The 24,000-nt window shown below is 38.1% G+C and overlaps 1 protein-coding gene across 1 annotated transcript; it reads left to right on the top strand.

Annotated features, from left to right (window-relative positions):
• Nucleotides 1–7,269: 7,269 nt before the first annotated feature.
• Nucleotides 7,270–10,242, top strand: olig2 (oligodendrocyte lineage transcription factor 2). The gene is made up of 2 exons (XM_024286002.2): nucleotides 7,270–7,655; nucleotides 7,836–10,242. Exon 2 carries the CDS (start codon nucleotides 7,854–7,856, stop codon nucleotides 8,661–8,663), a length of 810 nt encoding a protein of 269 aa, XP_024141770.1. The 5' UTR covers nucleotides 7,270–7,655; nucleotides 7,836–7,853; the 3' UTR covers nucleotides 8,664–10,242.
• Nucleotides 10,243–24,000: the final 13,758 nt, after the last annotated feature.

Raw genomic sequence — 24,000 nt, 5'->3', positions numbered from 1 at the left:
GTTTGTGGGAGTGATGGAATGTAACCCAGCCTTGCAGCCACTCTCTCTGACACTAATTGGAACAGGACTGTTATGGCCTGGGATACTTGTGTCCGCCATTGTCTTTCTTCAGTCTATTGTCTCCTGCTGTCTGACAATCGCCAGCTGAATGAGACCGTGTTAAGCCAAGCAGATCCCCATTATCAGATCCCTTTCCATCCATTGTCATGCAGTGCTGTGGATACTGTATCTTATATAGCCCTTTGGCCACACCCACTTTGTGTTTAAACTTACCATCACAAGAAATTTTTCCAGCAACCTTCTTGCAATCATTATCTTTGTCCACTTCATGCTGAGTAGGGTCAAGGGGGTCACTGGCGCCTATTCCAGCTGTCTTTGGGTGAAGGTGGGGTAGACCCTGGACGGGCCATCAGTCCATCACAGGGGCATGGACAGAGAAAGAAAGAACACGGATACTTAAGGCCTCAGTCACATACGCACATACAGGGGTTGACTTATACAGGTGCTGCAGGTTTTTGGGTTGTCCAGTGCTGGTGGGTCAAAGAGAGGAAGAGTGGGATCTTAAAGGGAACGCAAGTGTGTCTTGCATTTCTCTTACAGCCATTTTAAGGCATGTCATGAAAATGGATCGTTCCATTGTTTTGTGTATTGTGAAGTGTTTGTAAAGATAATGAATGATAAAGGCATGGTTCCCATTAGGCAACTCTCCAGTCTGTAGTAAGGTGCATGTACTTTTCCTTATTGACCTAGTGTGGAGCTGATATGTAACACAAATTATACTGATGACTCAATTTCCTGATTTTTAATAGCCAGGCTGCACGCAAGGAGAGAGCGCAGGAAGCACCTTTCACTTGAATAGCACTGATGGGCTTGTTGGGTGGGTTGAAAAAAACTATACTATATACTGTATACTCAAAGAGGTTGGACAACTGTAGTGAAGTTGGTTTGGTTTGAAGTTTTTGTGACACCTTCAGGTGTAAACTGGTACTTTACATTCTTAGTGACACATATACATTACATAGTAATGAGGTTTTTCAATTGCAGTACATAATGCATTTTACAAATAACATTAAGCGTTTCCAGTGGAACTGCATGCTAGTTTTCTTTTTACTTTTCTGAAAATTCTGTTAAAACATTCTTAGATCTCTTCTTAGAATTCCCCAAAATGTGTTATTTTATTAATTTTGGCTTTTTCTGGAGTAGCTCTAGAAGTTTTTTTACAACATGAGTCAAACTTTGTGGAGTTTATTCCCATCACACCAACTTTGCCTAACACTTGATAGAAAACTAGTCATACAACTTTGCTGCATTTAGTAACAACTAAAAACTACTGAAAAAAGCAGTAAGTTTAGTCACAGCACCAAAAATGAAAGTGCTTTTAGTTTTGATCCATACTTTTCGTATATATTATTACTTTTTTAATAATGCTACATTTTCTTAGTTGTTTAAATAACACTGGACACAACATATTCTTTATAATGATTTTGTATTCAGGGTTTTGGGTGTGAATAAAGAACTTTTGACAAACGTATTTAGGAAAAAACTAAAAAAAATCTTTCTGATCAAACTGCTTTTAAAAATATTTTCTAAAATAGAAAATTAAAATGTGAAATATAAGGACAAATTGTCCTGGTAGAACAGAACGGTGCCAATGCAAAAACACAAGTGGAGCAGCTTCAAAGCATCCAATTAATGTGTTTGCATCAATCAAAAACTGGCAGCATCATCCCTAAACTGTGCTACTTGAAGAATACGTGTTCAACCATGGATGCACTCTGGACTTAACCTGCCAGCTGGCTCTCTTTGGGCAGAGTACAGCTCAGACTACTCTCTATTTCCCTAAAAACAGGCATCTGGAGGCGCAGGCAGCGAATACAAGAGTGAATATATTCATCCCCATGCTGCTTTGTTAAGTCTCTGGACGTAAAGCTGGTGTACCCCCGTGCCCTCCTGGGTGACCCCAGAGGATCAGAGACCAGGTTGTCGAAACATTTGTAACATTTGGCCAAAGCAAATCTCAGGCTGCCTGTTGAATTGAAGCTCAAAAAAGAGGAGAAAAGAAATCCCCCTGGAACCCTCAAAACACTCCCTGTGCTGGACCGGGAACCCCTTCTTGTTGCTTATCCCTCACGCACACACTCACACACATAGAGCAGCGAGGCTCAACCCCTCACAACCTCCAGCAAATCCCCTTTATCTTCTACCAGCCAGATGGGGCCACTGGAATAATAGCTAAAGCCCAATGAGTTCCATTCAATTTGTCATGCTGTCTAAAGGAGCTTGTAAGCTTCCCATTTGCAGTTATGTTATAGTAACCATGGGAGGCTCTGCAGTGTTAGGACTTAATTACCTTCTAATAGCGGCAGTAGAGATAAAGCCCCCAGCCAGCAGAACCAAACACCGTCCAGTCCCGGAGACAAACAGGCCTGCAGACTCTGGAGGCAGCCAAGGTCCATATGTTTGAATATGTGTTAGATTCCCTCTACCTGAGCGTGTCTACTGTCTCTGCCCCTCACGCATACGTGAAAGTGACCTAGGTGAGGATAAAGATGTCACTCTGGTCCAACTTCTGGATCTCGAAACAAGTAACCTGCAAGTTCAGAAAGATGTAGTCGATACATGCTGTGTTTTTATGCGTTACTAATGTGCAACTACCAACAAAATGTCACTTACCATACAATTGAAATCGTGACTTCTCGAAAGAATTAATATAACAACTGTTTTCTTTTCTGTTTACTGAAAGCATTTATGAGTTTTACTATTTGACTGACACTTTATTCTGCAAAGCCGACCACATAAAAAAATGACAAAAGAAAAATATGTGTTTGGAACTGAGATGTTTTTAAAACTCTTTGATGAAATTCACAAAAAGATTGCAAATTCATTAAAAAAAATAAAATATATATATATATATATATATATATATATATATATATATATATATATATATATATATATATAGATGGCCTATTTGGTACGTTTTTTTTTTATCACACAATGTCAGTTTTAAATGCAAAAATTATTGTAATGAAAAAAACGCCTTATTTACCCACTGTCTGAAATTTGATTCACACATACATGTAACTGTACTATAAAGAATGAATTGTTAACAGATTCTGCATTATTTTCAACACAATAAATAGTCACATATCCAAAACTAACAATAGATGAGTCATTCTCATCATAAAGTATTAAAATATTAGCAAAACTTTTCCTACCAAAAGTGTTTTTGAGATTTCATGGAAGCAGCCATTTTGAAATGAGCGTGAAAAGCCATTCTATTGCCCCTAGTGGAAGGATGATGAATTACAGGGCGGAAAACACAAACTTAGTTCTATACATCGGGTTTGAAGGAAAGTTTTGAACATGCTGATGAGATAGGCTATCAAATATGATATGAATTGTTATATAGCATTAAATACAACATAAAGTTGACTGAACTGCTTTTAATTTAAAAAAGACACTATAAAACTAACAACAAAAAGTGCAAAACACAAGTTTAAATAAAAAACGTTCAGATTTAGAAAGGCAATAATGAGTCTACAATGTCTAAAGGTGCTCTGAAGCAGGTGCCAATTATCTGGAGGAAACTATTGTCAACAAAGCCCTGTTAGAAAGTAAGAGGTTAAGCTTGACAGACAGTCAACTTAAGAAGATAAAGAGCTCTCAAACAATCAGGAAGTAAATCAGCCTTTTATATTATTACAAAGAAAAAGACAACTTTTTCTTCAGAAAATATTTACTCGTACTAGTGCAAAAGCTCTTTCATTGTCTTTATAAAGGATTACTGAAGAGTTTAATATCTAAGACTAACTCCTGCTACAAATCTCACAGGTTGGGATTTAAATAACTCTGCTCTCCACTTCTTTTTGTGACATTTAACATTGAATATACAGTTGGAGAGCTTCATGCAAATCCAAGAGGGACACAAAGTGCACTGGAATAAACACAGAACCAGCCGCGGTGGAAGGCGGCATCTCATGTTCCTCTCTACAGAAATGAACAAAAGTGAGAATTTTGCTTCATTTAGTTCCAAGATTTCACATAAAAAGGACTCGAGGGAGACAGCCAGGACGTTATTCATGTCTTTCAGTTCATTTGGCTCAACTGGTCAACCGCCCTTCACGGTAAAAAAAAAAGAAAGTAGTTTTTTTCACCCTCCTCTTCTTCTTCTTTTTTTAGTTTTTATTTTTTTGTCCTTTTTCTTTTTTATTCTGGAGGAAGATTAGCAGGATTAAGTATGCCTCACATATGTTCCTCCTCACCACTCACAGGGATTACTGCCACCTAGTTTGACTGACAGAAACTGAGGTAACAAGGGGAAAGTGCATGGATGGTACAGAAAAAACAGGAAATATGAAAATGTACTATGAAATTAGGTTTAACTTTCAGAGTTTATGATGATTTTTTTTTCACTTGTTTAATGCAAACTTTGCAACTATTTCTAGTTTTAACCCATATCCCACTAAAGGCACAAAATGTCTATTAGGCATGGATCTACTATAGATGTCTACAGGACATCTCTATTCTCTATTGTTCTCTATTTCTATCCAACATCTATATTTCTGTTTAGATTTTCAACTTGTCATATAACTGAACAAAATGACAGGAAAAGGTTTTATCTATTATAAGAGTTGATTATTGTTAGAATAAGCTTAAAGCACATTTTCTTATCTTCTGCTGCACAACAGTGAGTATTGCTGTTCAGATGCAAAGTTCTAAAGATTTACATGTTTAGATTAAGGAAAAAAGAGGACTCTCCATCGATGTTGTCATATTTGTATTTGATGGTAAAGGAGAAAAAGGATGATTTTGCTCATCAAAGTCACGATGATAGAAACAAATTTGACTTGGCTTCTCTATACCTAGTCAATGTTTTAAAAAAGTTCTAATAAACATATAAAAATATCCAAAAATTAGATGTTTACAGGTAGAGGTGTAGGAGACCTCTGCAGAACACTATTGGTAGACATCTAGTAGAGTAACAAGATATGGTTGTCTGAGATGTCCAGTAGACATCTGTTAGATGAGTAAAATAAATCATATGTCCAGTGGAAAGAAACAACTCAAATGGTTTGGTAACAACACACAAGGCATAATGGGACACCAACGCAATTAACTCATCAATTAAGTCATCCGCTGTATCTAAACCGCAACATGCAATCGACCTGTGATCAATGTCTATTAAATCCAGAATACATATCTACATCTGTCAGTTTTGAAATAGCCATGATTTAGATATCTAATAGATGTGTTCATGCCAAGTGGGTGAGAACTAAGACACATTTTTACCTTAAATGAAAAATTATAAGATATTTACCACAGACCAAGTGGTTCACACAACCCATTTCAGTAACACTTAAGAAGAGGTGCTGCAAAACACAATATAATGTTGACAAAGACAGTTAGTACAATTTGTTAAGCTTGTAAGCAGTTTATTAATATGGCCTTGTTAAGGAATATTATTATAAAGTTTTACCCATGATTTCTGATGTTTGTTACAATGAAGTCACTGTGGGTTTTAATTGGTTAACATCTACAATTAAATTATGGAAGAACTTGGCTGACCTAAAGCAAACTAGAACTCAAGACTTGATTATGTGTCCGTTTTATTAAAGTTTTTTCTCTGCACACCGAAAAGACTGAATACAATGTTGCTTTGCATTTAGAAATGTAGTGATTAGGCAGTTCAGAAGACAAACAGAAAAAAAACTATTTACGGTATCAAAAGTGAGTAAAAAAACCCTTACATTTCTGCAGATATGTATTTGTATCTTTTTCATGGGTCAACGCAGCCAAAATGAATTTCTGACACACTGAAAAGTAGTCAGTGTCCATCTTGTAGTGTAAAGTTATTTTTTCTGCAAAACAAATCAAAGAAGGCATCAATAGTCAAACCCCTGGCAACATAAGTGAGGGGTTCACTCACTTTTGAGAAATACTGTATTAGGTTTTATAATTTATCCCCAATTTTTTCTTACATTTACATGTTTTTTAGGTTATAAAAACTAAGAGTTGTATAACGACCAAACTTATAAAAAAAATGGCAAAATATCATCTTCCTTATTCATTTTTTGTCATAACCCTAATACCATTTAACAGGTTGTACAAATTAGACCTAAACTAGCCTTTAAGTTTAATTTAAAGTCATTAAAATGAGAAAATCTGTTGCAAATCAAATAGTGACTGAAAAGAATATCCAATAAATAAATAAATAAAGAGTAGAAAGAAGAAAAAAAAGAGGGAGGGGGTAATGTGTCAGCCTTGGAAAAAAGTTCCAGTCAACTCTTTAAAATCAAGGCCCCAAAATGACCCATAACCATGGTAATGGCACAAAACGGAAGTAATTACCGAATCAACAGGCAAAATAAAAGCATTTGGTTGATATCCAGTGATTTAACTTGTTTGGTTAGCATTTGCATATATATATATATATATAGATAATTATTTAAATTTTAAAATACTGACTGTACAGTTTATATAGGCCAGCTAATAGACTATGGGATAAACTTTTATGTAATTTAATTTTCATTTGTGTCCTTTCTTATCATCAAACACATGGAGGAAAAGTTGTTTTTCGCTTGAATTTTTTTTCAGTATAAAATATTGGCATGATTATATATTTAAACGATTGAAAATAATTATATTCTCATTTGAATTTAATAAAATTAAAAGGATTCTGCATTCGTGAAATATTGTAATAAAGGTGTTTTTTTTCTTAATCCTGATTGGCTAATGGCCTAAACGTGTCCAGGCAATTATTGCTGATTGCGTCCGACTGCACAATAGGCTACCTGTCACATCAGGGGACAATGGCGCCGTCAGATCCGTTGGGGAGGGAATCACCAGCTCGGGCCCTTCTGGCCGCGTCTGCGCGCCACCGCCACCACCAGCAGTAGCAGCAGCAGGCCACGCCGCGCGCGCGGATCACTCACCGCGGACTAATTGAAACCCTGCGGATCATAACCGTTAAAGACAATTTTACACACTTCATTAAGTGTCGTTTTTAAGACGCACTTCCATGGCAGCTGCTGATGCTGGCGGACAAAAAAACGGAAAATGCCGCATTAACTTGCGCACATGCCGGCTGGAAGCGCGTCCATGTGCCGCTCTTTTGAAAGGAGGCCACAAATGCAGAAGATAAAATAAAATTGAATTTAAACTAATAGATTAAAAACAAACTTTTATTATTTTTATTTTAAAGTTTTAAATACAAATATGTTTATTAAAATAGTAAAATAAATAATATATATAATTTTAGAAATAATAATAATAATAAAATGACGTTTCCTGAATGATAATGAAATTAATCCACGCGCAGCCAACGTCTCCCACAAGAAGGAGCCATATGTGGGAGGGAGTGTGTCTGATTTCACTTAATTGTGATGCTGTGTGTTGGTCATTACATCAGGTTGGATGGACACCCTCCGTCACACACTCACCCCCCTCCCGCTCCCTTCCCGGCTGCTGATTGGCCGCGCGGAGGCAGCCGGGACAGAGACTGCGTTGTCCTGGTGACCCGGCCTCTGCGCTCCCCATCCCTCTATAAAGGCGCGCGGCCGCTCCGGGCGTGCCAAATGGACTGTCACATGCGATTTGGAGTAACAAGTGGATTTGACTCATAGGTTTTCTCATCTGTGCGCTTCGGGAGCCTGGTAAGTTGTTTTATTTTTTATACTAATTTAGATGCAAATGTCACCTGATTTTTTTGTAAGTGCAACAAATGATTTGTTTAAAATATGTGACTAAAAAGTAAATTAAAGTGTTTCTTTGGCTACATTTTTTGTGCGTAAACTTCTTAACTGAACAGTTATTTTTTTATGTTTTAATCAAAGCATCCACATCATTGAAAGATGGACTCGGATACAAGTCGCGTCTCGAGCAGACCGTCCTCCCCAGAGGTGGATGACATCTTCATCTCCACCCTGAAGAAGTCCGTGCACGGCTTTTCTGGCGCGGTGTCCTCCACACAGAGCGACTCTCCGTTGGAGATGGCCGGCCTGCGCGGCCTCTCCAGCGCGGACGAGGAGACCCTGGCCCTTCGGATGGCGGCCAAAAAGGACCGAAAACTCCTGTCGGAGAGCGAGCTCCAGTCCATCCGCCTCAAGATCAACAGCCGCGAGAGGAAACGGATGCACGACCTGAACGTGGCCATGGACGGGCTGCGCGAGGTGATGCCATACGCGCACGGACCGTCCGTGCGTAAACTCTCCAAAATCGCCACTCTGCTGCTGGCGAGAAACTACATCCTGATGCTGAGCAACTCGCTGGAGGAGATGAAGCGGCTGGTGAGCGAGATCTACGGCAGCAGCGGGCACCACGGGGGCTTCCACCCGTCCGCGTGCGGGACAATGACGCACGCGGGGCCGGTGCCGGCGCACCCGGCCGCTTCCCACGCCCCCCACCCGGCCGTGCACCACCCGCTCCTCCCGCCGGTCTCCACCTCGTCCCTGTCCGCCCCCGCCATCTCCGCCGTCACGTCAGTCAGACCCCACCACGGACTCCTCAAAGCGCCCGCCGCCGCTGCGGGGCCTCTGGGCAGCAGCTTCCAGCACTGGGGGGTCGGCACGGGGATGCCCTGTCCGTGCAGCATGTGCCAAGTGCCCCCTCCGCATGTACCCAGCATGAGCACCATGCCGAGGCTGACCAGCGACTCCAAATGACTGAACACTTTCATGGAACTTTGAGCTATCCCAGCAAATACTTTTATTTATCTGTTTTTTCCACCTCTGAATCTATTAGAACAAGTGAAAACAACTCATCTCACAGGGACTCTCAAATTAGAAAAATCAGTTTTATGATCATTAACTTCCATTGTAACGGATTTTTTTTTTTTTTACAGATCTCACAAAAAAAAAAAAAACTTTTTCCATTTTAATAGCTCCCCAATCTGCTCCTTAGGCCTGTTTTTCTGGAAATGGTCCCAACTTTTTGTGGACAAAAAGGTTCTCAAAATATGTGTAAATATGTAGATTGGTCATTCTGTTTAAATAGATGTTATATATTATAGAGTCTTGTTAAGGTGTGAAAGGACCCCTGCATTTCTTACATGTTGCACGCTTTAGTCACTCCGCTTTTATTTTTTTTAATGATTGCTTTTCTCATACAAACAACAAATCACTTTTATTTTTTTGAATCAAAAATCAAATTGAAGATGATATTTATTTAATTTTTTTCGAAGCGAGAAAGTCCAGATGAGTTTGTGGTTATGTTTGGGGTTTGAAATGTAAAATAAAGATTATTAATTGACATGAAGAAGCAAACTTTGTGTTTTTTATGTGTGTTTCTGAGGAACATTTATTCTGAAAATCATGAAAGTGGGAATTTCAATGTTGACACATAGATCCACAACCTCACACAAATTTTCAGCTATTTAATTCCTTTTTTAAGGTAATTTATCAGTTTTTTCACTCAAAATTGTCCCAATTTTGGTTAATCTAAAGCTCAATCAGACACATTTTTAACAAAACTTAAAAACAATATGGTTTTCATATATGACAAACCTTTCATTCATTGTTTTAGCTTCCATCAGCACTTTCCCTTCTAAATTTTCCATTCATTTAACTTCAACTGTATTTTTTTAAAGATACTAACACACAGAGACGGCGCGGGCTGATGAAGGCCGCTACACGCAGGAGAAAGAAGCAGCTGCAGAGCAGATTGTTCATGCTGTCGCAATATTTTCCCAAAGCCTTTTGAAGCTGAAACGATATGAACTAAATCTCTGAATATTCATGCGTGCTTTTGTTTATACATCTCATTACTGGACCTGAATTATTCAGAGTCTTTTGGTGTTTTGTAGGACATCTCCGAGAGGAGGAGGTCATTGACTGAAAACTTTTTAGAGCAGTAAATCTGAATGAAAACGGCCTTTCTGTGTGAGGTTTTTTGACAACACTGACTTTGTGGCATAAATGTAGAATAATGTGATTATGTTTTTGAAACTGCGGTAAAAATGGTCACCAAATAGACAAATAGGAAGTTCACCTACAGGAAATCAAAAACTCCATCAGTTTTATATATAAGGAGAATTTGAACCAATTTTTTTTTTTATTGGTTAAATTTGTGTAAACTTGTAGGTGTTTTAGACTGAAAAAATCATTTATGACCAAATTAAAAAGTATGATCAAAGAGTAACTTTAATGCATTTTTTATGTCACTTTCATTCTAATTAAGCCACAGATGAATTAAGTAGATTCAAATTGTCCACAACCCTTATTAAAGCCTTGTAAGAACCACCAATACTGTAAAAAAATATTAGAAGATATTGAACATGAAATAGTGTCACCTTTCTAAAAAAAATAAAGAATTTAGTCTTAATATAATTCAAGAAAGTTAATCAAAATGTCAAAATTGTTAATAAAAATGAATTTCATTAATAAACTAGCTCAGATTGGTTTGTTTAGCCTTCTTAGTGACTGTAATGAGTCATGGATGAATATCGAGGCCACGCTGCTACTCACAATGAGAAACCGGGAGGTGCAATGGTCTTCCTCCAGTGTGGGTCCTAAGGCAAGGCTCTTCACACTACTGTATGTAGCCACAAGGGGGCCTAAATCTGGGTTTCCCTGTGTCAGTCCCCAGCCCGGATAAAATACAGGCCTGTGTCAGGAAGAGCATGTGATGTAAAACTGTCTGCCAAACCAAATGTGCAGATCAGTGAAAGTTGATTTGCTGTGGCGAGCACCAAGGGAAAATCCCAAAAGTGAACTGCCATTTCGAGTAGTAAAACTGGTGATGATGAAGTGGCTCAATGTTTAGTGACTGCACGGTGAAGATCCAGGTTCAAATCCCAGCTGGATCCTTGGTTGCATGTTCTCCCTGTGCATGCGTGGATCTTCTTCAGGTACTTTATTTGCTTCACAGGTTAATTAGTGTCTCTAAATTGCCCCAATATGTGTGAATGTGAGTCTGAGTGTGTGATTGTGTAGCCCTGCAACAGACTAGGGTACATCCCACTCTCACTCAACAGGAGCTGTGTTGGCTCCAGCAAACACGAGACCTCGAAAGGGTTTGAGCAGGTGTAGAAAACGGAAAGATGATAATGATGAGTGATGAAAGCTTGGTTTGACTGCTTTTGAAGTCTAAAAAATTAAGGATTCACAATGAGAGTTGACGAACCGTTCTACAAATTCCCTTTTTAAAAATAATTTACACTGGGTTTTACTCAACATCCAAAAGTAAAACCAACAAAAACTCCATCCTTGGTTTAAATAATGTATTGTAAATATAATTTTTCAAGTTAAATTATCTCATCCATTGGTATTTATCTTAAATTTGAAAGTTGGGAACTCTTTTTACTCAAACACTTCATCTAAAACCTGGATAATTTTATGATTTCTTTCTTTTTCTATGCAGATAATTAACACATTTTGTAAAAACAACCACATAAGTATGTAGATTTATTTTCCAGAAACTATTTCAACCCTTTAACTAGTTAAACAGTGATGCTTAAACACAAAATCTTTCACAAAATGAAACTTTTCAATCGGTTTTCTCCTTCAAGATCTGCTGGAATTATGTTGATCGCGTAAACAATTTAAAAATACATTAAATCAAAGAACATACACACTGGAGCTCCGGTGTTAAAGGTTTAAACAAACATTCCTTTAGGATGCACCACATTATTTAAAATAAATGTGATTTTAAGCCTTTATCTATTTTTTCTTACCTTCAAAATAATAACTTAACACCTAAATAACTCAAACATCTTGTGATTCCTTCAATTAAAATTTCATTGAGCCAGTAACAAAAGATGAGAGATCGTAAACTATGATTTTAAAAATACTTTCTTTTGTCATTTATCATGTATTGACAGTTTAAATCTGTATGAAATTGTGCATGAATTACATCTTCAAAGAGTGAAAATGTTTCCAGTCTCATTCCTCAACATGTCTTCTGTTCCGACTGCTCTGGACTCAAGCGAGAGCAGCATCTTTTCAGCGTTTCTTGCTATCTGTGTTTCACATATTCACCGGCCTTTCACTGGATTTGAATAAACAGCTCCTTCTCCACTGTTGGTGGCAGGCTGATTTATCCACCGGCGCTGAGAGTCTGAGCTTGATTCTGTGACAGTTTTAAATATTCATAACTTTGGACAGAAGGGGAGCCATCAGCCCAACACTGTTGTAACTGGATTTAAACCTCAGTGAAAACACTGCGCAGATGTACAGCCTTTCTGCTCCGCACATCGTGTTGTGTTAGCTGAGGGGATTAAACACTGGTGGGATGCATCAAAGGTGGCGGGATAACAGAAAGAGAAACAGAGTCTATGATGTAGAGAAGGAAGAATAAGAGGGAAGATAAACAAACAGATGCTGTCAGGGACAAAAGCAGGATTTAACTCTTACAAGGGAAAAGATGGAGCTCTAAGGTGAACATGAGATCTCGGAGGTCACTCTTTCCCATGGGCTAAAGTTTACTCTGTTTCATTTGTGTGCCCTGAACCAGTTTGACAACCATGATGAACCTGAATATCAACCAAACCAGAACTGCATTGAGGATATGGGAAAAGAAATCAATTAATCACTAAATTAATCGCATAACTCCTCAGACATGTTTGATGTCAGCCTTTTGGAGGAAATGAAGGAGAAGCAGGACTCAGTTCAACATGTGTCTGCTTACTATTTACTATTAGGAAATGATAAAGTTAAATGAAACATCCCAAATATGAATGTGAAATAACAGATGTCTTTTTGAAGCTTAAACAAATAAATAAGTAAACAAATCTAGTTACGGTTAGAAAAACTATTTTTTAAATCATACAGCCAGTAATGGTTTAAAACATTACAATGTTAATATGTATTTGTGGTCAAATATTAATCTCAACTATGGAAAGGGAATGACTGGAGAAATGACCAAAAAACACCTTAGGAGCTGCTTTTTACAATAATTAAAAATGTCAGCTTATTTGAAGTTTGCAATGTTACATTTAAGCAATTTTTGAGATTTTGTAGTAAAATACTCCTAAAAAATATATTTGGTTTGTCATTCTAAAAAATAAAATAATAGGTAAAAAAGCACAACCACTCTGCTAACTATCAAGTTTGGTGGTGGAAGGTTCATAATTTGTAGTTTTCAAGTCAATTGCCTTACCTAAGAGTGAGATATTTATAGAGTAGTGTTCATGTATTATAAAATGTTGTTATTGTTCACCTTGTGGTTTATCCTGTAAAAAATGATTTACGCAGCAGTGATACCTTGATCAAACTTGGATCACGATCAGTGAACGGCTGACAGAGTGATGAGGGTTAGTGTTTAGTGGAGGAACTCTCAGAAAAGATGTGCTAAATTTCAACAAATGAACCCCATGACCTCTGAGTTTGTTCCCAGCTATAGAAAAAAACATGTTTTTGCTTCATGTAGGTCAGGGATAGGCAACTCCAGGCCTACCAGAGCAGGGTATGTTTAAAAACACGCAGAAACGTGGCTCTTGAGGCCTGGAGTTGCATATCCCCGATTATAGAGGCTATATTAAGGTAATTATCGGGCAAAATTTGGTTTGACGCATATATCCATATGTGCACATTTGCATCACTAGGCATCGAAGTGGTACATTTGAACAAACTAAAACAATAGTTTTAAGTTAAGTCAAATTCAGATATTTTTAAATAATCTGTAGTCTAATATATTTATTTCAAAAAAGGTTGTTGCAGTTTATTGTCACTTCATTGTCGTTCTTTATTTCTGACTCAAAAATGCAAGACCTGCGGCTGAATCTCAAAAATCTCAAAGCTTGTGTACATCCCAGCGGTAAACATCAGTTCAGGACGATTCCCTAAAATACAAAGATGTTTACGCAGTCTAAGCTCCAAAAGTCCTGGGTGGTGCTCGTGAGCATGTTTGACTGATAATCTTGGAAGAGCAGCAGATGAACTCTTCGATTGGGTGGATCGTTGCATTTTGTAAAGGCCCAAAGAGACAAAAAACAGAAGGGAAAAGGGAGTGAGAAAAAAAAGGAAAATGAAAGAATCTAAACAAGAGAGCAGAAGATCCATTGAGTGTGTTTTCTTGTGGTTGAAGAATTGTCCCCCGTGGCTTTGAAAAGGAGGGATAATCCTGTCAAGTAAGCAGACCTTTGGATATTCATGACCGACCGAGCGGCTCGGCGAACTGAAGGAGGACACAGTCAGGATGGGATTAAACATCAAAGTGACTGTGAGGAGCGCAGGATTGGGACATAAATCATCAACCGCAGAACCGCAGAGGTCTCAAAGGGGTGCCATGGGGCCAGCAGGGACCAGTTGTCGGCTGTGCAGACAGCCCTTTGAACGACTCCAGGAAGAGGACCTCCACGCCTCAGTCAAAGGAATGACGTGGTGTGGAGCACACCTGTCACCGTGGGGAAATATTAATTCCAAATATCAACAAGAGCAATAGTTGTGATCACAATCAGCTTTCCAATCATCTTTTAAACTATTTTAGAGTTGTTCTCTGTGGTTTTTTAAACGTGATTATGATTTTTCAAGCCTAAAAACAGTTTTTTATTTTCTAGGACATAGTTTCTGCAGAGGAGCAGGAGTTCATTAGAAATTGGCCTCTGAGTCCCGGGCAGAACCGTTAGCATGGAGCAACCCCGCCCCACTTCCTTTCCCTGTTGATGAGAGCTCAGAGTATGGTGCTTGTAACCCACACAGCGTATTTTCTATATCACATATGCGCTCTTCATCAAACTATATATTTTTTGTCTGCTCCTGATTCACAACTATTTTAAAAAAATGCTATTTTAACTTCAAATTTCTTCATATTTGTCCTCCATCATGAGAAAAATGATACAAGAACATGTTAAAAACACCAAAAACACAATTTTCCTCATGGTGGGTCTTTAAAGATATTTTAGTTATCCCAGTTGCATAAATAGATTTTAGGTTTTAGAGTAGATATGCACAAAATCATATATGTGAGGACTGTAACGCACTATGTGAGCAGTCTTCTGTGCTTCGATGCACAGACCAGTTAGCAGCAAAGGAATAATTTATCTTCTTCTTATGCATCCTTCCATACCCTCGACTGAAGACACACTGCAATGATGTGAAGGTGAAAAGATATAACAGCTCTTAGTTTAGACGATGGCTTAAATTCACTGTATTGGAAGTTTTCTAATAGATGGAGAAGCTTCTGTGTCCATCCGAAGAGGTCACCTAAAAAAACAGATTAAAGCGCTCCTAATTATTTGCTCAAAGAAATTCACGTGACCACACCAGTTTGAACTAGTTTGGAGCAATAGTTTATTTAATTCCATGACTCCTTTGTTGCCACCAAGCCATATATTACATTTAGAGTCGGGGACAATAGAAGAGTTGCATTACCTGCAATAATGCTAGTGTGAATGCTTTTTGCAGAATGTGGTCGCTGAAGATGTGGAAGAAATTTACTCTAATTGCTGAAAACATTTGCTGAAAATGCTGAAGTTATAAAGCTAAGCTTTAGGATATTGCTTAAGTTGCTAATGGACTCAAAGTGGCAGAAAGTGCTCAAAGAATTTGAAGATTTTCTTGAAAAATTGCAAAGATTCTGTAAAATTGAAATGCGTAAACAGTATTAATACCAAACGTACAAGCATGAATGTCCAGAACTTACTGAACGTTTTGATACCGATATTGCATACAATTAAAACGTGCAAAAACAATTTGAAGAATTTCTTGAAAAATTGCAAAAATTTAGATTTTTGTTGGAAATTTGCTAAAAGGACCTCGTGCAGCCACTCCCAGCAGGTCCCTCAGATCATGTGACCAGGATCTGCTGGTTGTTAAAAGAACTCAGTTAAAAAGTAAAGGTGACAGAGCCTTTGCAGCAGTGGCTCCATCTCTCTGGAACTCCCTTCCTCTCAGCCTCAGGTCTGTAGACTCAGCTAAAAATGTGTTTTTAAAATTGCTTTTTCTTTATTCTGTTTTTATATTCTGTGTTTTATTTTGTGTTTTACTCTGTGTTTTATTCTATATTTTGCTGTGAAGCACTTTGTGATTTTTATCATGAAAGGTGTACTATAAATAAAGATTATTTTTATTAATATTATAAAGAATCCTTAATACATGCCAATTTTACCAAAAATATTTAATATTTTGCTAAAACAATCTAAAAAGCCTCAGTATATACCAAATTATCCAACAAAAGAGCTAGCACGTTGCTAAAATATTAGCAAAACTATAAATTAGCCTATACAATCTCAGTAGATGCCAAATGAGTTAGCATAACGCTAATACAACAGCTCAACGCCAAATTATTTGAAAATGACTGCAAACGATGAAAACATTGACATAAAGCTAGCATGATGCTAATGTAAAAGTTTGTTGCCAATCTACTTGAAATATATAAACTGAATCAATAAAAATAAACTGAACTTATTCCAAACATTTGTAATGAAGTGGATCTATTATGGATTTACATCAAACAGTGAATAAAGAACACACATTAGTCAATGAAAGTGAACTGAGGAATTATATTATATTATATTTTTTTGTTTTTTCTTAAAAAGAGTCTTTATATAAAATAAATCAGAGAAGTTAGAATTTTTTTTCCTCTGGAGACCTAAATGCCATGTTATCCAATGGGACGGCTTCAATTTGAGCTACCACCAAGAAAATGTTCACATATTCCAAACTAAACGAATATTTCTTAATGTGTGCAAAGCCAATGATGTTCACAGTGGACTGTCGTTTGCCAAAGCTAGCGGATGTTCACTGTACAGTTGGAAGAGTCTTGGTGTGAACTGTCAAAATGTGCAAATGTTGCTCCAAGCTTTTTCTGTCACATCTCTATTCCAATATATGAAAGACCGGGTGTCATAGAATTTCAGCAAGACACAAACAAAATGATTAATTTCTTCTCCATGATCAATTTTCTGGATGTCATCCATGTTTTATTCTGAGTTTAATAATTCAGGAAAGTAAGTATTTTGATAATAGAGGCTGGAAAAAAAAATGTTTGCATAAACTTTTTATTGGAAGTGGCCTCTTGAACGTCCATTGCTGAGGGCGGTGTGAATGTACAAAAACCTATAAATTACTGTAAACTTCTTTAGTTAAAAACTAAACTGACTTAGATATGTTTCAAAGTGGGATAACAAAATCAAATGAACATTACAGATTTTTTTAATCTTCCGGGGAGTTATCTCAAAGCATCCCAGACAAAAACTTGTGTGACTTGTTTTGTCTTGATGTGTGATTTGTGTATTTGTAGGTTCACAGCAGTCATGACACCATCAGATGCACCAATAAGTATCACCCTAATTTGTCAAGTTACTGGAGCCTGCTATCGTGTTGCACCGCAACATATGTCAGCTCTCTGAGTTGTGGCTTCCCCGGGGTCCCATGTTTCATAAATCAAATTAGCACCACACTCTCAGTGGGTGTCAACTGATCTACAAGTAAAATGAAGAGAAATCATTTTCTCACAAACAAATGACACAATACACTAAGTAGGAGAGCAGCTCGGGAACCGGTCTGATCACGGCGGAGGCCGAGCAGAAAGAAGAAAGTGCACAGCTTCAGTCTGATCTTTTGGGGCCTTGTTGGGGACTTTAATGCGCTGAGAGTGTGTGGAGAGCTGGAGCACAGTAGGAGGTAAATGAGCCGAGGAGAAGGAGGTTGTAAGGCGAAGAGGAGCCCTATAGTGAGAAGATGGGGCGGAGGCATTGTGCGCGTGTTTGTGTGTTCAGGACGGGGTGGAGGCTGACAGATGTGCCCATCAATGCCTGAAAGAATCATCTTACATGCGTTGCATCCATCTGCCTGCTTTGTTTACCCAGATTTTCTCAAAAACAGACGGACATGAGATTACGTTAACACTTTCAGTGCTGTCATGGAAGACGTGTTTCTGAGGGTGAAATCTAAAAAAAATCTGTTGGAAGAATGATCTTGTAATCCATTTTGTTTCTTTTTGCACAGTAAACACGACTAATCGAACCTCTTTGTAGCTTTTTTTAAAGGGGACTCTCTTTGGACTCTGGTCAGCTGGAAGACGTGATCCTTGCACCATGTCCTGGTGTTCTACTCGGTGTCCCAGCTGGTTGAGCATATCAAAAGAGAAGCATCCAGGGACCATCCCACCCAGGCTGCCAGTCCATGCATTCAAATAAACCAAATGATTTTCTTGAAAAAGAGTTTTATATATGGGTCTAAAAAAATATCAGCACCTAATCTGCATAAATGTGAGCCAAGTGACTTATCGCTTTATTGTGTCCTATTTCTGAGGTGTATAACCCCATCCATCCTACTGCTGTGAGATACAGAAGAGAATAATCTCTAAAATAAGCCAACCTTGGCCTTGCTCTAGAAATAAAACCCAAAAAAGGAACATCTTAACCCCCACCCCAATATTTAAACTGCTTTGGCCTTGCCCTCAATCATTGGGTACAAAGAAGAAGAAGAAGGAGCTCTTGTGTTTAGCTTTAGACGAGGATTCCTGTGGAACCTCCGTTTCTGTGAATCCATCATTGTCATGCTTTTATGGGACGGGGAGGTTAAAGATACTTTGTGGGGGACGCCTTAACCAACACCCTCATATTAGCAGACATCCAGCAAATCCCTGGTGGAATTGTTTCAGGGCAGAGCATCTGCTGTAACAATGGATAATCACTGGATCTGATGGTGGTTTGGGGTCATTTTAGATGACCACATGGGAAGGTTTCAGTACCTGGGTTTAATATATATATAAAAAAAAAGACAAATTTCCTTATATTTTTGATAAAACAAGAAGTCATGCAGCTTTTAGAAAAAAGCTGACCAACTGAAGGTGTCATTGAGGCTGAGTGACATGAAATATGGAAGTGGCAAATGTCCATCTGTATTTAAACAACCATGACCAACTGAGCGTGTGCAGCCATTGAAAGTGAAGCATTTAGGCTCTCTTTCACAAAAGGCCCAAAGGCTAAAACCTTACACCCCTCCCACTGTCATTATCCCTGCCACACTATGATCAGCTCCAAATGCCGACTATCCCAGGCCAGCGCTCACAAAGCATGCTGGGAAGGACAAAAGCAGACCTTCAGCCGATTGGTTCCACCTTATTAACAGCTTGTAATCTTCTCATGTCTTTGGCCGGGCTTCACAGAGCAGGGGTTGGTGCGAATAGACGAGCGCGTCCTCCGTCTTTGCTTTGATGCACAGCAGCTTTTTTCCCTCTGAAAAGTCCCGCTCTGTTATATTTTCATTGTTGCCGTTGCACCTGTTTAACACATTGAGAAAATCAGTCACTGGCAACTGTTAATTTCTCATTACGCCCTCTTTGCACATTATAAACAGAGGACTGCCTGGGACGTCAAAGCCTGCAGCAGCAGGTGCAGCTCCTCGTGTGAAGCCACTGCTGGCTGCTCTTTCAAAAAAATGTCAAAAATGAATTCTGCTGCCAAAGAATAACAGCAAATATTTGCAAATCCCAATGCTGCACTATAACCAGCTCATACTTGAGTCCATCAAGATAAATCAGTTCTTTCTTGGTTCTCTTGAAACATGAACCCATGATCCATCACGTTTAATTACTCATGCAAATTTATTCATGACACCATCTTTACATTTATTTTAGTCTAATAAGTATTGATCTCATCTTCCTATTTAAGTGCACCCAAACCGTTCACCAAAACAATCTGTGTATTTATGCTTTGATAAACCATCATTATGACAATGTTATAGCTGAGAATTACAACTGTTGTACAAAACTGTATCTATTGTGACACATTCATGTAGTGAAACCAATCAAGAATTGGAGGGACGATATGTCAAATATATCAACAATTTACACATAAAATAAAAAATAAAAGAAACAATTTACACATTTTGGAAAATGATTGAACATCTAACGACAGACGGATGGAAGGACAGACAGCCAGAAAGATAGATAGATACTTTCGTGATCTTTGGTGAGAAATGGATCAGCAGCATAAACATAAACAAATTAGTAATAATTAGAAAAAAACCCTCAAAATGTAAAGTGATGTGTGATTTATTGTCACGTAGGGATTCTTAATGACCCGAATCTATGTTGGAAAGGTGTAAATATCTGATCATTAGTTATGAACCGGATAATAAGAATTTATGTAAAGAAAATGGTTTGGTAGAACTGGGATGGGATTATATAAGTTCACTTCCTCAAACTCCTTTTCAAGGAATCTATCATGTGATGTCTAGTTATTGACATGTCTTGGATGTGAACCTCTGCTGATATACTGTATTTCACATCCATTATTCTTTTAATTGCTTAAAATAAGCCATTTATAATCTAATCTAAAGAGACTTTAAGTGACGCAGGTGTGAGGAGTGGAGACACATCCGGCTTTTGATGGCATTCAGGATCATGCTGACATGTTCTTGAATGCTCTTTTATCCCATCTTAACAATGGACAAGCCGAGAGTGGGGTCTTCTTCTTTTACTTTTTCCAACTGTTTACTAGCTCATGTCTGCCACCTACAGTTGGAAGAGTGTGAAATGTGAAAGTGGTGTAAATCTTGTGAATCTTTGGATTTTTATTTCACAACTCTATTACAATAAGTGACTGACTTGTCATAGATTTCTGACCAGTTTTAAACGCCTGGCACTTCCATTAATTAAAATTAAAAAGGGACGTCATCCAAACACACTTTCAATGGACTAGTGTTTTTTAAATAAGCCCAAAAAGAGTTATAGAAACTTGTGCAGCAATGTGTAGACCAGATGTGGAAGAACCAAACATGCAAATACTCAAATTTATATAGACTTTTCATTGGAAATGGTCGCTTGAACGCGTGTTGCCGAGGCTGGTGTGAACACAGCTTGAAGATAGTATAGATAAATTAAAAATATGAATAAAGAACCCGCGACCCCGAAAGGGAAGAAGCGGTCTGGAAGATGAATGAATGAATGAATGAATGAATGAATAAAGAATTAACTAAAAAGAAAAATAATTTTAAAAATATACACACAGATATAGATGTATACACTCAGTTTCTAATAATCAGAAAGACAAAATGAACAGACGGATATTATTATTAGTAAAATTTGGTTTCTAAATTGATGTTAAATAAAAATAAACACATTTATTTGTATATTTATTTTGATATAATATTAAAAAAATAACTGAATAAATAAAAACATTAAAATTACATATATAAAATGCACAATTTTGTATTTAAATATGGTTCTATTAAACAGAAATCCATCCAATTAAAAGCATTAATTAGCTCATTTGAATCCTTTTCATAAATAAAAAAACAGTTTATTAGCTGTTTTTCTGTGAAAGTATCACTCTGGGTGTATTTTTCATCTCGTATTGGAGAATACATTGACCCGGGAGTTTTGGCTGAGGTGTCTTCCTGTCTCGTCGGCAACAGGAAGTGGCTCCAAACAGACGAGGCATTTAGTCTCCAGGTGCAGACCCACCAATGGACAGCCTTGCCCAGATGGATAGTAGTCCCTCCACCATAAAGACACTAGTCTTCCCCTGCCCTGGAGCCACCGGTGCTCCTGCCCTGGTCCAGCCTCATCAAAAGGAGCTGGAAGCTGGAGGCGGATGTGCTGCTCCGCAAGCCTCAAATCAAGCTCACTTTTCTTCTCCTTGTAAGTGGTGGAGAAAAGGTGGGGGAGGTGCCCCATTCTGGAGGACACCAGCTTCTTTCTTTCTCTTCTATTCTGACTTCTGTATGCGTGGCTCCTTGCAGGTGTCCTTTTTTTCCCCGTCTTGACACAGAAACAATCCCAAAGACGGTCAACACCATCGCGGCCGGCCTTCTTTCACCACTCGGTTTATTACCTCTCATTGTTAGGCGAGCACTAGTAATCAAATTGAGCTCGCCGGCACGCACACACTCATCGTGGCTGCCCGCACTCTGTTCTCCTGCAGGTGCGAGGGCCATCCGCCTGGCCCTTTTCATGCAGCCCTCTCTTTCCTGTCAGTCTGCAGCCGTCCATTCAGCTTAATCACAGCACCAGCCGGATGGCTCCGGACCTATCGTGGGGAAGGGAAGCGCCTCCGCACTCATCTTTTCCTCCTTGATGGACAAGAGAGAAGCGGCTGGGCAGAAAGAAAGGGTCTTCCTCCCCTGCATCTCCTTCTGCTTTCATCGCAAACAACTTGCTTTCTGTTTGTGACGGTCCTGTCCCTCTCCTCTTCCCCCATGCCTTCCTTTGCTCCCCTTCAGATGGGCATAACGAGAATGAGGAGGGGAGTGCAAGGAGAGGACGGCCAGACTCCCTGTGTGACGGGGTGATGCTGAGGTCTTTTTTTGTTGCTCATGAATGGCACATTTGAGGTTTCCAGCCTTGCTCGGTGCCCCAAGCCAGCTTCACCTGTGGTCAGAGTCAATTGGCCTGTTGTCTGCCTGTCTGGAACCATGCCCAGTCCTCTGCCAGCTAATTTGGTTAGCGAAGCCGCTCGAAACCCAACAACAATAACCTGCACCTCAAAACTATCAATTAACTTCCCGCACACCAATGATGAATCCATTCACTGTTTGCCAAAACTGTCCTCTGACACAATTAATACCCTCCCTGACGGCGCTAATACCTGCTCTCTGTCACTTAACCAACAACTGAAGATTTTAATGGCTTCCAAGTTGTTAAGTGATTGTTGTGGAGCTTTTATTAAGCACATAATGTTCTGTTTCTTTTATTTGTTTAGTGCTTTTAATTAAATTAACTCAAAAAGTGCAATCAGGGTTTTCCCGAGCTCTCAGAAACCACAGGTCCTCTCACAGAGAGGGATGCTGGGTTTACACAGTGGGGCTAAAAGAGCTCATTTGGAGCGCATCAAGCAGGTTTTGCAGTTTTTTGGGTTTTTTTACAGTTGGATGTGTGAAAACAGCACGTCATTTGTGGGACAAGAGTGTGTCAAAGTGAGCCAATTAGGTATTTTCTCATCCTAAATTAATGTTTCATAAAGGCACCCTAACTGGTTAAAATACAGACTTAACTGTAGAAAGCCAGTAGACATCTGTGCACATTTATAAATGTGTGAAACACTTAGGCGATGTCCGAATTCTTACCCTAGCAACAAAAACAAGGATAAAGTGCAGGATTATCTAGTACCCTGGAGTTTTAAAATGACACCATGATCGCTATTATTTTATTTAAACCTCAAATATAACCTCACCAGTTTCACAAAGTATAGAAAAGGTAATAAATATGAGCAATTTTTAAATATTTATACATTATTTACAATGAAAACATTGACTGTTTATTAAAAAAATTAATTAAAATACTTTTTTCCCCACAAAATTAATTAAAATACAATGCATTGTGGTCTATATTCTTCAATCTAGTGAGCATTGTCGCAAGCTACTTTTTTGCAGAGACTTCTGGGAAATTTTGAGGGATTTTGGAATTGCAGATTTGGACAGCTCTGCAACATGGTAAACTTACTATATAGACCACCAAGTAGTAATGGTCTGTATTCAGAAATATAATTTGTACTAATAAAGTACTTAGGAAAGTAAAAAACATTTTACAATGAAAGGTAAAAACGGAAAGCTTATTTCACATTCAGTCCAAAATCTTTTCACAAAAATCTTTAAAAATTAAATAAATTGATTTGACTTTTTAAAAGAAAATGAACATGATGTAATGCTTTTTTTCATGTTAGCTTTTGATGAAGGCTTTGTTGAATCAGAACACGTTAATTTGTGTATGTTGTTATTAACTTGTGAAATAATATATAAATGATAAATGTATTTTTGAGTTTAAAGCTTTTAGTTTCTGCTCTAATTTATTTGTCCTCTACAAAACCAACTGCAACAAGTGTAATATTTCTATTTTTAATATTCAGGATGATTCATTTATATTTATATTTATTCAAAATTTGGGGGCTAAAAGTCATCTAAAGAAATCACGCATTGATTAAGACTTTAATTCTAATTTTAACACCCTTTAAACAAGTTTTTGGATTTTGTAAAATTTTGTTTTTTGTGTCTCTAAAGAGATTCTTTAAACCATCTTTCTGTCAAAAAAAAAGCCACTTGGTGATTATCTGCACCCCCAGATTGATAAAAGTGAATGTGCACAAGTGTGTTTCTTAAGAGCCCATCATGTGTCGGG

This window comes from Oryzias melastigma, linkage group LG21, assembly GCF_002922805.2.
Source record: "Oryzias melastigma strain HK-1 linkage group LG21, ASM292280v2, whole genome shotgun sequence".
Classification (NCBI taxonomy): Eukaryota; Metazoa; Chordata; class Actinopteri; order Beloniformes; family Adrianichthyidae; genus Oryzias; species Oryzias melastigma.
The sequence above is the reverse complement of the archived record's forward strand: the minus strand, read 5'-3'. Positions and strand labels throughout refer to the sequence as shown.